Source organism: Ambystoma mexicanum, chromosome 1p (assembly GCF_040938575.1).
Source record: "Ambystoma mexicanum isolate Mex_15411 chromosome 1p, UKY_AmexF1_1, whole genome shotgun sequence".
Taxonomy (NCBI): Eukaryota; Metazoa; Chordata; class Amphibia; order Caudata; family Ambystomatidae; genus Ambystoma; species Ambystoma mexicanum.
Genome location: NC_090921.1, coordinates 71,702,143 through 71,716,009, shown reverse-complemented (window position 1 = coordinate 71,716,009; position 13,867 = coordinate 71,702,143). Strand labels below are relative to the sequence as shown.

The following is a 13,867-nucleotide window of genomic DNA, read 5'->3' as shown; positions in this document are numbered from 1 at the left end:
TGAGTAGATTCTGTCTGCTGTCTGTCAAGAGAGCAGGAGACTGTCGAGGGCATCTGACAGTAGATGCAGGGCTATCAGGAAATGCAGATGGCAGATGGGGGGTGGGGGGTGGGGGGGAGGAGTGTGTTGGAGAGCTAATGCTAGAGAGAGCTAGAGGGAAGAGAGCTGTCATTAGGAGCACAGAGCTCTGTGTGTGGGGACAATTGCTATTTAGGGGTTTTGCTATTTGCTAATGCTAAGATGCAGTAGGCTCAGCTGAGAGCTTGAGAAGGAGAGAGGCCGGAGGGGCTGGAGAAGTTGCAGTAGTTCGGCACCCAACTATAGCGGTTGCAGATTTGCTTGCTTATGTAGTAATTTGCAGTCGTTTTATCATGCAATGCTAGGCATGAATAAAGTGTATTATGTTTCGTATAGAACTGATAACTGTTTGTGTCTTCTCTTTGTGTCTCTTTTCATGGTTGGTTTGTTCCATAGCATAGCAATTTTGCTGTAGTTTCTCAAATGCACCTCAGTAACACAGTGCACCATTGTTTTCTAGTTTTCCACTGAACCTATTCCTCAGACATGTCCTTGCTCATGTGATCACATTTATATACCCACCCTGAAAAGTCCCCCTCTCCATCTTGGTCAAGCCAAAGCTCCCCCTCACACCATACACAGATTATACTACATATGTCAATCTTGTGAGCATGCTAACTATCCCAATGTATGCATGTATGAACCGGTGCAGTCTGTGCGGTCCAATTGCACACTACTACAACTAGCATTTGTACCCACCATTGCAACTTTGTCCTAATACTTGGCACAGTCATCAGATTGCCTATATATTAAACAGAATATTGGTAAGTAGGTCAGGCCGGGTTCAATAACCAGTCTTCTGTCAGTCCTCCATCCCAGTTCTTCACCAGGCTTTTCTTCACAGATCAAGAGATTGTGAGAATTGACCACCCAACAGTATACATGGTCCTCGAGGACCAGAAAATAAATAAAAATGTCATGGCACAAGCAGAGCAACATGAATGGCCCAGCAAAAACACTGTAGACAAAATGCAGGTTTCAGTGGCAGAGTGAACAAACAACAGTCAAAACTTGAGAGACGTTAAGAGGATAGAGCAAAGCAAGAAAACAATTGCAGATCGTGCATTCAATTCCATTGACACTTGTTGTGGCATTAGGTTGAAGGAGCATTGCACAAGTTTCTGCACATGTGCCCAGACTTTGTTTTCAGTGCACTCCATATACCTCTCGGCCTGGTCTCCTATGCTTCCAATGTCCCAGTAAGCAAAAAGAAAGGAAACTGGACACAGAGCTATTCTTTTTACAATGTTCGTCACTGATTAAACCGTCTGGGCACAACTGTTTAAAATTACACTATACAACTATTAGTTTGTTTTCACAACAAGGACTATAGAGGGCCATCAATTTTCCGCACTGTGGTTTGAAGTATAATTAAAAAGGCATATTGTTTCAAATGTATTTGGCGTATGGGCCTTCCACAATTGCGTTCTGCAATACAAAAAAGGAAACAACCTGGAATGTGTTGAAATAATAGAACTTTTATTTACATATTTACTGTAAAGATGTTTTAGAATATAAAAGCATAAATTAAATAGGCTGTTACAAGTAACGTTACTCTGTTAAGGTTCTACTATCATTGGCTCTGCTGATTAAAGCAGCGACGAAGGAGGCAATACTTTAAACTGCACGAGTGGCTTAAACATTGCAGTTAGCAGAATTTTCTAAGCTACTTTCATTTCATTCATGAGTCTTGGTTTGCTAGGAGAACCTTCGACATTTTGTCATGTATCCCTCTGAGGGTGTCTCTTAATCAACGGCAGCTGATGAAGTAAGTTGTGAAGAGGTAAAAGGGACCCCAACAAAGCTAGGCTTTTAGTAATGTTGTAAGCTCCGACATGGCACATATAGGTTAAGGGGGCTAATATTCAAGAGATAAATAGCAGGACTATCTCTACCAGACACTGGTGGTTAACAGTCGTGAAAAATAGGCTTAAGATCAAGTTAATTAAAAAAAAAAAAAAAAAGAGAGAAATGAGATGCAAAATCAAACTGTAGATATGGAAAACTTGTACATAAATGAGTGTTGAACAAAACCATTGATTCCACCCGACGCTCACAGACGTACAGAGTTGTTGCATGCTCGCAAAGAGATGAAGGGAGTCCATGTATGGCGTGCTTGCCCATGATGCACAAGCTCCAAGGAACTGGTGACGGTAGCCCTGAAAGGATCCAACATAAAGGAAGACGTAAACAAAGACAGTAAAGGTACATCAGCTCAGGAGCACCTGTCAGGCTGATTTCATAATCTTCATCTTCCAATCGCATTGCAATGTGCTGAGCGGAGACCGCAATCGCCATGTGCGATTTATATTCTATAAAATGGCCAGTGAGTTTGAGATGAGCATTAGAATTGCCTTTCTTGCAGGGTGGCAATTTCGAGCTCTCATGGTTGCTTTAGAGAATAGAAAAGCGATACAAATGTTCAAAACTGAATTCACTTATATTCCATGCGTCAGCCTAATAAATTCAGCAATCTACATTTCTGTATGTTAATCATACTCGTCCAAGAATTAAATCCGGTCTAGTTTTAAGGCTGGCTCAGAGCAATGGAATGTTAATTGTATGTCATGCCTTAATGACTAACAAACGCTTGTTTTCATAAAGAGCATCCAATTAAACAAGACATTCCCATTATCCCAACGTTCCCCTATTTATCAACCCCGTGGCTAAATGGACTACCCAGTTAGAATATAACATCGCCCACAACATGCAGAACTAACCTAATGTGAAACATGTATCAAATTGTGTAAAAGCCGGGAGATGATGAAGAGGCATTTTCCATATAAAGAGTTGGCTTAGGTTTGCAAACTCAAATACCCAGCAAGGATGGGAGGGTTAAGCTTTCTATAGATAATGGAGGAAACAGGTTATTGCAACAGCCCTGCAAATAGGCCAGCAAGGCACAGTCATGGGACCAAGCAGCTGTATAAGGGCATGGATTTACTGAGTCCAATCTAATGAAGGACTCCCTTCACACTGATTTTTAAGTGTCCAGGCCAAAACAATTTTAGAGATGCCTTGTAAAACAGGTGGTGTCTGCACCATCTCTTGACCGAAATGGATGGCAAATCCTACTCCAAGGGCCACCAGCTAGTCTTGAAGAGGACTCCTTAGTTTTAAATCTATATTCTATGTAAGGTACTAACATGGCCATAAACAGGGCTGCAGGGGTAAGTGCACAGCTCTTCCACCCACTCGAAGACCACAGAGCCCGCCAGTTAAGGCTCTCGTCTGCAGGTAATATGCATTACACTATTCTCTACAGTGCAGGCTTTTCATTTACCCCCCAATGTACAGTGTTACAATGCGATCAGCGGTGAGCGTGAAGCAGTTCAGTCCTCTCTCCAGCGCCAATCCCTGGAACATCCTGAAGCGTCTCGGTCTCTTCCCAGAGTACTGGATAAAGGCAGGATTCACTTTGATTTGGAAATGGCCAACCCAATCAGGCCGGCCAACCCAGCCACTCCCAAAGCCATTCCTCCAACAATCGCCATGCCAACAAGGCCATCTGCAGAGAGAACAAAAATGATTTGAGAAGTTTGAGGAACAGGCCATGCTGCCAAACATATGCTTCCACCAGCCATATTAATACAATTTTGGCTACTGAGCCAAAACGCCAATCTTACACAGCCTCTCCACAAAGAGAAGGACAAGGACAAAAATACATGGCCGTCTTGATAACTTGAATTCTGAGGCTGTCTAGGTTGTATGATGAATCCTGCGGAGTCCTTACAGAAACCCTGCCTAAAGTCTCCTCCCAGGTGGCCAAGGGAAGGCAGTTGCTACCTGATCTTAACCCTGGGGGTGGTATTAGCTGGGAGGAGAAGGGCCCCAAGGTAATGGAAGGGCTCTGAGGAGACACGCGATATTTGTCTTTCTTGGAGGAAGAGATTTCTATGCATATTAAGGTTGGAGGCTGTATTTGTAATGTAAAAAGCTATCAGAACATTGTGGACTTGAGTCCCACAATGCTCCAAGTACTGGGATAAGGCAAGTGCAGTTAATTGATCCCAAGGACCCACACCTCAGCGGGTCTTAGTATTTAAGAACCCATCAGGTGTAGGCCATCCATCCAAGAAAGCGGAGCAGGATTAGTAGTTGCCAACCACAGTTGCAGCAGAGGCCTGAAGGCACCAACATCGCTGCTATCGTGAATGCGGTGTTCGGTCCCGAGAGGACCTTCGGTGTAGAAAACCCAAACTGAAGAGGTCGCGCAGCAGGAAGCGTTAAACCAACAAGCTGTCCCGAGAGAAAAGCTTTCTTTATATGGTGCCTGGGCCTGGTGGCTGCCTAGCACCTGGGTGCAGGAGGAGGAAAGGAGGCTCCTTTCCCAAGCAGCTCGGGCCATGGGAATGAGACCGAAGCAGTTGGGCGTACAGAAGAACTCTAAAGAAGCAGCGGCAGCAGTTCCGATAGGGCGTGTGTGAAGCAGCCGGTTAGTTTATCTTCGATAGGAACCCTGGTACACACTGAAGTGGAATGCTGCCTGCTGAAAAGTGTTTTGAATGCAAGGAAGTTAAATAGGCAAAATACTCACTTTGAAAGAAAGCAAGGGAACAATATTGAAACAGAATTAAAAACCTGCATTTCCAAGGCAACAAGTCAATATTAACCCCTTAACTGCTGAGTTTTCCCTCCCAGTGACAAGCCCTTTTTTGGACATTTTCGATTTGTCAGCATTCAATCCCTTACAACCTTTCTGTTACAAGTTATATCCCGGCCAAATTTGCACCCTTTTCATCCCATATATAGGCAGTCATAACACAATAAAAAAGTTACCAAATATTCGTGTTTTTTTCAGAAAATGCCTATAAACAGATGTACAAAGAAGCCTGTGGTTTTTTTTCTTCTTGGAACAGCTATGAACAAATGGTTTGCAGATTCTGAATTTGCCATTTTCCAAGCTTTCAAGAACAGGTTGAGTGGAAACAAAAAATATGTATACATGTACCATCAGTTTTGTGAGAAGTCAGCGATTTTTCCCTTTTTTTTAACTTTTTTTTTTTTTAATAGGACATTCTTGGACGAAATGGAAGAGAAGGGTAGGGAAGCGCAATGGGAACACAGAAAGGTCAAGCAACAACTGTCTAAAATGTCCATAGTTTAGGAACAAATTGGAAAAATAACAACAAATAAAGTATGTGCTCAACAGGTTTGGCCTTGTAAAGGTAATTATGGCTTCTGTGAATATTTTGAAAAGCAATGCACTGCTACATTTCTCTGCCTATCCCCCACTCTCACCTAGTTAGGAAACCACACTTTTTAGGAAACCACACTTTTTCGTAACTTTTCACAAAACCAGCAATACCACGAGCGAAAAACAGAGCTATGGTACAGGATACCACGAGCGAAAAACAGAGCTATGGTACAGGATTTTTATGCCGATGACCTAAACAGACGTACTTACCATTTGAAAATTAGGAAAATAAAATGAAGAATGGCAAGCATACATTTTTTTTTTTAAAGAGCCCAGGGAGACCTTTTGAAGGATGAAACAAGTTACTTACCTCCAACTGTTCTCCAGCATGGGTCTGGCATGGATTCACATGCTCATGAATATTCCCTGTCGCCAGGCTGGGAATCCTCGGTAATAGAAACAACTGTTTAGTTTCAAACTGTCTTTCTCCAATAAACCAATCACTGAACTCTGGGTCATACTGTCCCCAACCAATGACTGCCCTCTACCTAAGCCCCTCTGGCAACCAACTTCAGATTTGGTAGCATGTAAAGTGGCAGTAGAACCAAGAGAACAGTCGCAGAGGGCCAGGAGGGAGGGTTCACATGTGAATCGATGCGAGACCCATGCTGTGGAGAACAGTATAAGTAACTTGTTCCTTCGTCATCATGGGGTCTGGCATGGATTCACATGCTCATGAATAAAGAATACATAACAGTACACACATGCACAACCACGGGAGGCTCAACAGAAGCAATCTCTTACCTCCTCACCAGCCTCACCTTCAAACAAACAGGTTGCGTAGCACTGCTTGGCCGACTCTGGGCTCCGCCCTGAAATCCCTGTCGACGCAGTAGAATCTCGTGACGGTGTGCGTCGACCTCTACATAGCAGCCCTGCAGATGTCCAGAAGGGGCACACCAGACAGGAACGCCGTAGTAGCAGCGATCGCTCTGATAGAATGTGCTCTCGAACGGCCAGACAGTGGTCGGTTTGACAACTGGTGACTGAGTGATACAGCCGGAGAGGCACCTGGAAATGGAAGCCTTGGACAGGGCTTTCCAATGGTGCACAGGACCAAAGTTCACAAAAAGTTAAGTTTTCCAGAAACTCTTTGTGCAGGCCACAAAACTATGGCGCTCTCGTCACATCCAGCGAGTGCAGAAGTCCTTTCAGCAGGTGATGGAGTCAGGGGTGAAAAAAAAAAAAAAAAACCACCACGCAACACCAAGGGCTCATTTAGATGAAAGTCCGACGGCACCTTGTGCATGAAGGAGGGGTGCGTCCGCAGCACCACCCTCATCTCGTGGAAAGTAAAGTAAGGTGGTTTACAGGATGGGGCCTGGATCTCACCCACTCGTCGTGTTGAGGTGATGGCCACGTGCAAAGCGGTCTTCCGCGACAGAAACTTGAGTGGAACAGAATGCATAGGCTCGAACAGGGCTCCCATGAGCATAGTAAGTTCCACATTGAGCTGCCACGCTGGAGCCTTCATCGGCGGGAACGAGAGGAACAGTCCCTTGACAAATTCCTGGACTAACTGATGCGACCACAAGGAAAGTCGTCCTGGGGATCTGGTGTATCGGGAGATAGCCGCCAGATGAACCTTGATGGAGGTGTTACCCAGCCCTGATTGAGCCAACGACAGCAAATATGGAAATACTTGAGGGGCCGTAACCCTCAGAGGGTCGATCTTCTGAGAACGGCACCAAATTGTAAATCTCTTCCATTTGTGTCCGTAGCAGTTCAAAGTAGATGACGCCCTGGCCTTGGCAAGTACCTCCTTGCAGTCCGCTGGAAGATTGTAACCCCGAACTCTAATGACGCAGGAGCCAGGCCTTCAGGTTCAGCGATCCCGGGTTGTGGTGCAGAATTTCGCCTCCTTCCCAGGAGAGAATATCCGTGACCACTAGCAGCTTGACTGGAGGGGACGCTGACATGCTGAGAAGGTCCAGGTACCAGATCTGCCTTGGCCACGCAGGTGTGAAGATCATCCTGCACCGTCACCGTCTGAGTTGATTGATGACTCGAAGAATCAACAGCAAAGGAGGGAACGCATACAGAAACAGGCTGTCCCAGGGGAATGAGAATGCATCCCCCATGCTCTCCGGCTTGGGAAACCTGCTGGCGAAACCCGGCACTTGGTGTTCGTCACCGTTGCAAACAAATCGATCTGGGGATTGCCCCATTCGTCGAACAGGTTGTCCACTTGGTCCGGCCGAAGCTCCCACTCGTGGCAAGAGCGTAGCACCCTGCAAAGAGAATGGGCGACAGGTGTACTTTTCTCCAGCCAGGCGGAATGGAAGGAGAAACATCCCTTCGGCAACGACCCAGTGCCACAAGTTCTGCGCCTCCCTGGAGAGCGCCAGAGACCTGGTGCCCCCCTGCTTCCGGATGTAAAACATTGTGGTGGTATTGTCCTTGAAGACCCTCACCACATTGCCCTTGAGGGATGGCAGAAATTACTTGAGGGCCCAAAACACTGCCTCTGGTTCCACCACGTTTATGTGTAGCGTCTTCTCTTCTAGCAGCCACAGGCCCCTGGCGTGAAGACATCCGGTGTGGGCTCCCCATCATTCCAGAGACACATCTGTCGTGACCATCTCCTGGTACGGGGGGGCTTTGGAAATCCGTGCCTCTGGCGACATTGGAGCATACGCCCCACCATCTGATCGCTTGTCGGAACTCATTGAGCGCGATCCCGTCTTAGAAACTTCCGGACACCTGGACCCAACGGGCATCAAGAACTCCTGCAGCGACCGCATCCGCAACCTGCAAGATTGTATGCAGTTACCCTGTGGGAGACTACACCAGTCTTACCCTCTTGGTATTAGATAACCCACCGATTGGTATAGGTCTGTACTATACAAGTTGGTAGAGAGTGAGCAGCCAGAATCCTCTCAAGAGGGGGTAAATGTGAGCTGTAGCATTGAAATCCACACATACAAGTATCCAAATAACACTTTCACTCAAGGTTTGCTTGTAAAATAATTATGTATTTATTTAACGGTCAGTTTTAAAAAAGCACTCTTTAAAAAGGGCAATATGCAACAATAAAAATATACTTCATATCACGTTCTCAGAATCATGATAAGCAAGTAGATGCGATGCTTCCTACACACTTCCTACACCCTGATGTGACTTCATTTACTAGGACAGTATTAGCATCTATATATCACTTTTTACACTCAGTAGAATTCTGAGGTTGTGGAAAAGGTTAGGGAAGGAAAAAGGTTAATAGGTTCTCAGAGCATGTCAGCACTTTTCAATCTCCCAATGAAGTCTAGCTAGAATCTTTCCCACCAATATTAGTTAAACCAAAGTAAACCAATGTATCACCTATGAGGGACAGTTAGAATCTAAGTCCATGGGTCAGAGAGTCTGCAGGGAGCCAGGACAGCCAAAGTCAATTTGAACAAGGTCTATGGAGCGGAGACACTTCTTAGATAGCACAAAAGTCTTGCACAAAGTTAGAGAGTTTGTAGAAAATCACTGTTGGGCCACAAGCTGTTAGGTTTGTGAAAGGTAGAGCCGACATCAACTCTGCAAAAAGCAGCTACTACAAGTCTCAAGTGAGATAATAAAAGCTACAGACACAAGTACCCCTGGTTGCAGTCTTGCAGATCCTGGGTTCCTGGGCCTCAGTCGTGGGGACAAGAGGGAAGACGCCTGGAGGACTCCTGCACTGTAGTTTGAAGGTCAGCGGAAGCTACAGGCTCTTTTCAGCTACCGGCAAATAGCACCACCGCGGATCTTGGACACTTGACTTTCTTCACTCCTTGAGTCCAACACTCTGGTGAGGCAACTCTAGCTTGGGTTGTCCTGCTTCGGGAGGGTCCTCAGGATCTTCCTAGAGATCTGGTCCGGCTTAAAGACTATGCACTAGACTACGGATTTCCTGACCCCTGGTACTCAATTCCAGCAGTCCAAGAAACCTTGCCTTTTATGCAGGTTGCTCCCATTCCTACACAGCCCAGCTGTCATTCACAGCAGGGTGGCTGACCGCAAGGGCAGCCAGCCAGCCAGCCAATCAGCACTAGGTGCGTCCAGGTAACTAAGGAGACTAAGCACAGGGGAGTTTCGGGCACCTCCCTCACTTCCTGCCCTGCCAGACACACTGGAGCCAGAGGCGGGTTTCGGCACTCAAGCCCGCAAAAGACAAAAAACAAACAAAAGGGCTTAAACCTGGTTTGGCGCACAGGGTAAAACCCAAGAAAGACCTCACAAACAAGAAATGGAGAAAAAGAAGACCAGGGCCATTTTGACAGAATGGTCACCCATGCGTGCTGTACTGCAGCTGAGGATTCAGCCTGCGGTAGAAAAGCACTATAGGAAAATTAAACCACTGCCACCAGCCATTTAAAGTTGTGAGTGTAACAGAAATAAAATGTACTTAGTAAGTAGGAAAAGGGACTACTAAGTAACCCCACCCCCCCCACAGTCCATATAAAATGGGGTGTGCTGGACCTAGATAGGAAAAAGGTAAGCAAAGTCAATTTCAATTTACTACTCTCGGGAACAGTAGTTCACCCAAGAGAAGGTATTTAAACCTTGAGACACTGAAGGTGCTATGTGTCACCATACAAAAAGTAGATGTCTATGGAGTTGCTCAGGCTCCAAAAACAAAGAATACAGACTCCAAATCAGATCAAAATACGAGAGTGAGAAAAAGGTCTCACTTGCTCCAGGATAAAAATTAAGTGTCCTAAAGTCCAGCAAAAGAGCTGGGGGTCTCTAAGGTTGAAGGGAATTGGCACAGAAATGGGAATTCCCCAAACAGCCCCCCCCCAGGGATGTAGAAAGGATCTGCTACTCCTTGGGGTGTGGGGACAAGGAGGTTGCTAAGGAGGTTAGCCCACAGACATGAGTCCAGGACCGAGGCCCCCTCCCCAAGTCTGTCCCAAAACAGCACCCATCTGCCCCCAAAGAAGGCAAAACATTGTGCCCCATTTATTTTTAGGGTGCGGGTAGGGAGCCCGTTTGGCTTGGGGTGGTCCAGTAGCGATCCTCGAGCAGCAATCTCCTTGAGTGGGGGTCAGTTGGAAAGGAGAGTCTCCCCTTATCAACGTGCCCTCACTCAAGGGAACTGGGTATAAATTGCCCAAGTAGCACACAAAAGCGTTGCTTACAAAATGTACATTTCATTTCCCGATTACGTCGGCACACATAGCCTGCACCGTCATCACTGCAGCACACCGACCTTTCACACGGAAGGGGACATCGCTGGAGCTACAGGGGCTGCTTACCCCCCCCACCCTCAAAGGTAAGCAGTAAGGAGGATGAGCTATCTCGTCCTCTACACTGGGGACGTAGTGTGGATGACATACCCGATCGTCTGTACTTAAGGGTTTAAAAGAAGGCAATAACCACCATTGCCAAAGTAAAGAAAGGATAATATATCAGAAGACTTCAAGCTCACATTGGAAAAATAACCAGAGAACAATACTGCAGAAACATTCTAACTATTATTCCCAGAGTGAAGAGGAGGCAATAGTTACATCAGCCAGCAAATTATAAATTTTGAACAATAGTTTGATGTGGAGTTGGAAAATAAAGAGTGGAGGAGATAAATCGTCCTTATAAGAAGTGTTCTGGAGGAGAGGAATATAACCTGCGTTGCCTAGGGAAAATTAACCACTAGAACAAAGATCACCACTGTGTATTGTATCCTTGCAGAAGAGATGATGAATCTTGATGTTGAAAGGCAAGAACTTTTAGAAGAGTGAAGAAAGAGTACTTGTAGTAGTGTTAGGAGTTTTTGTCCTGGCAGGTGAGTATACTTGGATAGGGAGGTTTAGTGGTAGTCCTGGCATGTTAGTGAACAAGGACGAAGCTATTCAAGTACTGAATTGTGGTTAGTTGTGAAAGAAAGAAAGTGGCAATGTCACCGTCGTGTTTGATGAACTACGGTAAATGCCATTCTAACAGTGAATCCAGAAGAATTGTAGAAATGTGTTTTCCAAGAAGTGAAATTAAGACATTGCAACTGGAGGATATAGACACTTGTTTTGTGGGAACTTGATCAAATGCCAAGTGTTAGGCAAGACTGCATGCATTATCCTTTGGGTGCACTACAACAAACCTGACCTCCTGGCAATAGGAATATAAGTCTGTACTACACATGTTGGTAGCGTGTTGAGCAGCCAGGCATATCTCATGAGAGGTCAATGTGAGCAGTAGGGGAGTTGCACAGATTCACAGTGACAAGTATTCAAATAAACTCTTACACACAAGGTTTGTTGATTAAACAATTATTAATTTATTTGAACAGTCAGTTTGAGTAAGCCTTCCAAGGGGCGATATAATATCAACACAAAAACACACTCCAAAATACACTCTTGGTTTCTCTAAATCAGCAAGTATCCATTTGGGATGGCAGACAGACACTTCCTACACCCTCAGGAGACACCCTCAGGAGACAGTAATATACCCTATTACTAGGACAGTGTGGACATTAATATATCACTGTTGCATTTAGGGCAATACAGGAGTATGTCAAAGAAAAAGGTTATTAGAATAAAACAAGAGATCTCACAAATATTCTGAAGCAGGTAAGTTATTTTGGGAACCCCCAATGCAAGGTAAGTTAACTCATTCCTGGAAGGAAGACAAAACACACAGTCAGGGGGAATAAGTCATTCAGGGACCCAGACCAAAGCCAATTGGACAAAAGTCTTGGTGAGCTGAAGCAATTCTTGGAGGTAGGTAAAACGTCTTGCACAATGTTTTAGAAGTCTTTTTAGAAAAGAAGAAATCAAAGTAGGACCACAAGCCGATTAGGCGTGGGAGGTAAAGAAGCTGTTAGCAACTCAACAGAAGCAACCAAGACAAGTCTCCACTGAGAATAAGTGAGGTTACACAAGAGGTAAGTTCTTAGACAGTACATTACCTTTGGTTGGAAGAAATAGTTCCAGCTGGCTTCTGTTCCTGGGACTCAGGGGGGGGGGGAGGGAACTAGAGGGAGGACATCTGGAGGACTCCTGTACTGCAACGGGACAGTCGGCGATAGAAAGGGGCGATAGAAAGGACCAACTTCTATTCAGTGGCATTTCACAGTTTCAGCTCTCCGTGTCTCAGCAAATAGCACCACTGCGGACTCTTGGCTGTTGAGATGGGCTTTCCTTGCATCTGGGGTCAAGCACTCTGTTGAGGTGGCTCAGGCTCGGTCAGTCCTGCTTCCTGGGAGTCCGGAGAATCTTCCTGGAGCTCTCAGCCAACCTAAAAGCAACGCAAACGATCTGGTGTTACTCTTCCTGGCTCTTCGGAACCAGCAGCAACTGCAGTGGAAATAAAACCAGTTTCGAGAGAATGTCCAGGTGGCTTACTTTGGAGTTGATTGGTCCCACCAACTCAGTCGTCCTTGCAGGGCTTCTCTAGTCGAAACGAATTTGGAGCTTTAGCACAGCAGCAGGGCTTCACCGGGCAAACCAACGGTCCAGGAGTTGCAGCCGGCTCTCTCCAAAGTTCTTCAGATTCCTTCGCCCAGTGGTCGACTGTCTTCCAAGCCAAAAAGCCTTGCCTTTTATGCAGGTTTCTCCCATTCATTCCAGCCTCGCTGCTAGTCAAACAACAGGATGGCTGTTCATATTGGACAGCCTGTCGGCCAATCACCTATGGGCGCATTCCTGTAACCAAGGGGATTAAGCACAGGGAGTCGGGGTCCTCCCTCACTTCTTGCCCCCGCCAGACATACTGGAGCCAGAGGCGAGCTTCACTCGTGAATCCTGCCAAAGACAAAACGAACAGAGGGATCAAACCTAGTTTGGCACGCAGAGTAAATCTCAAGGACGACCTTTCCACAAAGAAATGGTGAAAAAAGACCAGGGCCATTTTAAAAAATAAAAATGGCACCCTTGGGTGCTTTACTGTTAGGTTACTTGGCATTTATATAGCACTCTGTGGTCATATTTGTATGTGAACAGCTGGGCCAAATTATTCTGGAGTATAGATGTGTTCTAGTTGAATGATGGTGTATAGTAGAGCGTAAGCTTAGTCATGTGATATGATGGAAAGCGCCTGAGACCAGGCACGTGAACAGGATGGCAGGGATCAGAGCGACATACAGACACATACAGACAGGGCTGGGCTTACAGCAAGGGGGAAGGGGAGGAATACAGATATATAGCGACAACATGGGGAACAGGAGGGTAGGGTACACAGTGATACACGTGTGGGGCAGGTTTACATTTACATTTGTATTTCTATCCATGTGCGATTCGGGCTAGTGTTCATAGCTCGAACACAGCCCACGGTAAAAGCACACCACGGTAGTTAAAGGTAAACCACTGCCACCACCCATTCATCGAGGAAAGGGTAACAAAAAGGTTACATGAGAAGCTAGACAAAGAGGAAACTAATAACCCCTTCAGCACCCTATTGTGATATAGTGTGTGCTGGGACTAGAAAGTTACAATGCAAGTAAAGTCAATTTTACTTTACTGCTCTTGGAAACAGTAGTTTATCCAAGAGAAGGTATTTAAACCTTTGGGGCAATCCGAAAGACTTCCCTGTGCCACTGCACTGAAGGTGTTGTGTGGTACAATGTAAAAGATGATGCTTTGTCAGACTCCACAACCAAAAGAAACAGTGCTCAAGTCATAGCTGAAATACAAG

General features: G+C 45.7%; 1 protein-coding gene across 1 annotated transcript in view; it reads right to left on the bottom strand.

The window, feature by feature from the left end:
* Nucleotides 1-1,536: 1,536 nt before the first annotated feature.
* FIS1 (fission, mitochondrial 1) overlaps nt 1,537-13,867 on the bottom strand; it is an 89,685-nt gene continuing 77,354 nt past the window's right edge. Inside the window, exon 5 of the mRNA XM_069643256.1 lies at nt 1,537-3,586. Coding sequence (XP_069499357.1) covers nt 3,492-3,586 — 95 coding nt within the window. The 3' untranslated portion in view covers nt 1,537-3,491. The remainder of the gene's footprint in view (nt 3,587-13,867) is intronic.